The following is a 4,624-nucleotide window of genomic DNA, read 5'->3' as shown; positions in this document are numbered from 1 at the left end:
TATAAGCAGTAACTGTTAATAATTAACAACCTTAGTTAAAGAGTACCATGAGATTTAGAAGCCAACAGACGCACACACTTAGTTGCACACAACACGTCTTTGCAATACTATAGTTACACACTTACGTATCATACCTCAGCCACATCAATCCTCACCAGCTTGTTCTGACATGACCCTTGAACCGACACATGCCTGTGAGCTTTGCCTAAATGTGTTATTTTTATTATTACATTCAGGTCACTCAGCATTGTTGCACACAGAGAGGGAGCTGTCCCTTTAAACACCCTCATTATGAAACACACCACATACCAGCAGAGATAATGGAGCCTCCCATTTCCCTTGCACCCCGTTGTTTCCCTCTTGTGTGTGTGCGTCCATGCATGTGTGTATGTGTGTGTGTGGTTCTGAATGCCTGCCTGCAGACGAAATAGAAGGTAAAGTCGATTTTTTTTTAGCTCTTTATGAAGCTTATGATAAATCAGCTGTTCACGGAGGCATCAGTTAACAATGGCTCACCGTCTGTTTGAGGGCAAGAAGCATGCAGCTTCTTACTTAAAGTACAGGGTCTCCCCATCAGAACATCTTATACAACAGGTCCTTGGATTCCTGGAAAAACGGGTAAGTGCAAGTAGGAAGAGGATGACAGCCTCTGAAATATAACTACTGGAGGAGAAATGTTAAAACTAACTGCACAGCGATGTTATTTTGACAGAAAGCTCGTCCCTTCGAGCTGGCAGTGGATGTGGGTTGTGGCTCGGGACAGGGCACTCGGCTGCTGGCCCACCACTTTGCTTCCGTGGTGGGGACAGATGTGAGTCCTGCCCAGCTGGATTTGGCTGTCCAGTATGCCCTGGAGGCAAACATCACATATAGGTGAGCATGGACTAACCTGCAGTCAGGATTCATATTTTTAGGTTTTTACATGAGACCGTAGGTCAAAGGCTAATTCAAGCTTCATGGGTCTCTTTTTAGTTTGTTTGTTCCATGTTTACCTGGCTACAGAGGGAGGAATCAAGCCAACCATTCAAAAAATGCATGGCGAGATATCAAGATAACACCAACATGTTTTTATTTACTGCTCTGTTGAGCAACTTGGCGACAAGAGAGAACAATGGGAACCTTGTCTGGTGAAAGTCGGTCATGCTGTGAGGCCCACACTGCAGAACCAACATACAGTCAACCAGGGCCGGGTCTAGGCAGGGGCAAGAGGGGGCCTGCCCCCCTCAAATAAATGTTGTGCCCCCTCAAAATAAACAGGGTTAGGGTTAGGGTTAGGCACAATGCCCCCTCAAGATTTGTGGCTGCCCCCTCATACATGCCTGTCTAGACCCGGCCCTGAGTCAACTGAATAATAATCCCCTATGTATTGTTTGAAATATAATATATACAACACAAATAGTTAACAAAATTAATATGCAAAGCATGGAGCACATTGATTTAATAAACCCAGTATCAATGGAGTATTTATTCCCAGTATTTGAGATATTTTAGAATATCTACATTAATATCAGTAAAACCTGGATGGATACAAGGTGGAGTTAATCATGTATTGCATTTGGTGCACCATTAAAACTCAGAAATTAATTGTTTAATCTGACTTGATTTTTGTATGTAAGGATTCATTAGTTGTAGAATGTGGAAAGGCCCAAACGTGGTTTCACCTGGTGTGTGTGTGTGTGTGTGGAGTTTGATTCAGTTCCTGCTGCCTTCTCATCTTCAGAGAGTGTGCGGCTGAGGAGCTGCCGTTGGCTGACAGCTCAGTGGACCTGCTGACGGTTATGACTGCGTTCCACTGGTTCGACAGGCCACGCTTTCTCCTGGAGGCCCACAGAGTCCTGAAGCCCCGCGGCTGCCTGGCTCTGCTCAGCTACACCATGGACATGGAGCTCAGCTACGACGGCTGCTGCTCGCAAGCACTCAACCAAGTCTGCAAAGAGGTACACGCAGAGTGAGAGAGGTTACTGTGAATGTGCACATGAATACAATTTTCAAATGCTTTTCTTGTTATAGAAATACTTACGTGTCAGGACACATGATAAAGTAAATGAAAAGCATCTGTAGCAGCATAATAATAATAGTAGGGATCCATTAATAGTCATGAACTGTTCATGTATATCTGCATATTGAAAGATCAGAGTCCCACCACAAGCAATTGTGTTTATTTACCATGAGGACTGTGGGCTGTGAGTATGAGGACAGCATTTTTCCTTTAAGATTTAAGATTGCACATGTTCAGACAGGATTCATCCCACTGACACAAACCAAACAGGCAAATATCATCAGGGCAAATACAAACAACACAAGCAAATCACATTGCACAACATCGTCATCTAGTGGTTATTATTGTGCAAAGCCCATCAGTGGGTAAAACACCTGACTCAAGTTGTTTATAATGACATCAGTGAGTTGATGGACTCTTCTGATGATTTGATCAGTTTCATGCAGCTTTAAAACTCTACCGCTACCCTCACATTGGTCCCAGCACTATTGAGTTGTACCGGGCGGCGTATGAATCCATCCCTTACCCGGACAAGGAGTGGTGAGTGAACACATTCCTCTCTCTCAATTCTAAATATTAGTTTTCCAATATTTTATCACTTCGGGCAGTACAGTAGTCAGATGTGTGTGTTTGTGTGTGTTCCTAAAGGCAAGAGTGTGTGAGAGTGACAAAGGCCATGCCTCTGTCCGGCTACATGGGGATGATGGAGTCTTTCTCCAGCTATCAGATTCTGCTGAGAGCCGACCCGCAGAAGGCCGAGCAACTCTCCCAGGACATCTGTCAAAAGTAAATACTTATTCACCACACTATACACACGCATGCACATCACACATGTGTTTGTGAAAATGTAAAAAAGTACTGATATGATGACATTATCTCTACCAAGGATTTAACATTTCTCCCCTGTCTGGTTGTTTGTTGGTTTGTTGGTTTGTATCTTTATTTGTTTGTGAGAAAGAAACTTGCTGGAGAGATTTTTCATTGAAGAACCTATTGAATTTAAGTGATGATCCGAATCTCTAATTTAGTTTTTACTTAGGGAGAAATGAATATTTAAGGGACAGATATCTATGAGTGTGGGACGTTTGGTGCAGCTTCCTTGAATTTAAGGAGACTGTTGAGACTTAGGGGGAGGTTTGCACCATTCTAGTTGTTATATGACACGCTGAGAGATAAGATCTGCCACAGGGACAGGATATTGCCCCTGACTTTACTCTCTGAATGACTCATAACACTTTATTTCCCATGCTCCTCTCTGTCCAGGCTGAAGTCTGTGATGCAGGTGACCTCAGCAGAGGCAGAGGTGGTGGTGGCTGTGAAGTATTACTACCTGCTGGCCTGTAAACCAGAGGAGGCCTGAGTCCGACACCTCTCACACTTTCAACACCGGCCAGCAATGTCGTGGACACAGGAGATCTATGTGTGAGGTTGTTTTATAAAATACCACTAGAGGGTGACATTCGAATCAAGACTCCATGTGTTTATTGTCTCTGCTTTCACTGTCTATGTTAATTTTGTTGGGCAGTTTTTCATGTGGCCTTCATCCACTTTACATAATCTCAGAGACGTATATTCTCTTTATTTGCAGACCACTGTAGTTTTATTTGCCCTGACTCCTCCACAATACTGATTTTGCGTCGAATCTTCATTTGATTTTATCAGCAGTAATTAAGATTTCAATGATAGAGGTGATGGGCCTCATAGTGGGATTCTTCTGCTGGAGACAGACACACATTAGAAACTGGCAGAGAGGAGGCATTAAGCCTTCTGTCTCATTGCCTGACTCCACTTGACTGATAATGGTGTTCTGAGTGGACGAGTTTGTTTTCCTCCGTATTTCTCTACACTGTGCCAGCAAGTTGTGCGTCCTCAGCTGTCAGTCACATGTTCTCAGCTCGACTGAGCCACGTTCCACCTGATGAAGAGCAGACTGGCGGCTGAGAGGCAGCAAGCGGAGGAGCTGAGGGAAGCTGCAGTGAAGCTGGATCACCAGGGGACATTCAAAGAGTCGGCTGATGGCTGTGGGTCAAACACCTCTCACTGACTACACATAATATTGAATATTATTAATATCTCTTGATACTTAACAAAAAAATTGTATTTCAACATTTCAGTTCAATAGTCAGACGACCTGAATGGAATTGTAAACATTCAAACAAACAAAACACAATGTACATGACCCTGTTTGAGTTGAATATGAATGTCGGGGCTTCCGGACACATGGAGGCATGTTGTGTTTTTTCTGTTGTTTGATTACGTCTGAATAATGACTCACCTTTGACTTCTATTGGAATGAATTCTGCTGCAACAAAGTTTACCCCTGAAACTCCAGAAGTGATTTGTGGACTCAAACACTACACCCACTCCTCCATCGGCATAATGGTGAGTAGAGAAGGAGGGTGACCTATCCCTGATACTATATACTGATTCCTTAGAAATAAGCAGCACGCACTCTTCAGTATTTTTAACCTCTGCTCGCTCTCCGCTCATAGTGCTGACGCTCACATTCACAAAGCATGTTTGAATTGCATCAGGGATTTGTTGAAGTACACAGACAATACCACTAGAGGGTGGTATTTGATCAAAAGTGATGACAAGTCTATGATTATTGCCACTGGTGCTTGG

The 4,624-nt window shown here is 43.5% G+C and overlaps 1 protein-coding gene across 1 annotated transcript; it reads left to right on the top strand.

Annotated features, from left to right (window-relative positions):
* Positions 1-343: 343 nt before the first annotated feature.
* On the top strand, positions 344-4,624 carry LOC128456516 (putative methyltransferase DDB_G0268948). Its single transcript, XM_053440722.1, has 6 exons — positions 344-618; positions 713-873; positions 1,721-1,937; positions 2,436-2,539; positions 2,648-2,785; positions 3,263-4,624. Exons 1-6 carry the CDS (start codon positions 508-510, stop codon positions 3,357-3,359), a joined length of 828 nt encoding a protein of 275 aa, XP_053296697.1. The 5' UTR covers positions 344-507; the 3' UTR covers positions 3,360-4,624.

Source organism: Pleuronectes platessa, chromosome 14, assembly GCF_947347685.1.
Source record: "Pleuronectes platessa chromosome 14, fPlePla1.1, whole genome shotgun sequence".
In the NCBI taxonomy this organism is placed as follows: domain Eukaryota; kingdom Metazoa; phylum Chordata; class Actinopteri; order Pleuronectiformes; family Pleuronectidae; genus Pleuronectes; species Pleuronectes platessa.
This window is presented reverse-complemented; position numbering and strand designations above follow the sequence as displayed.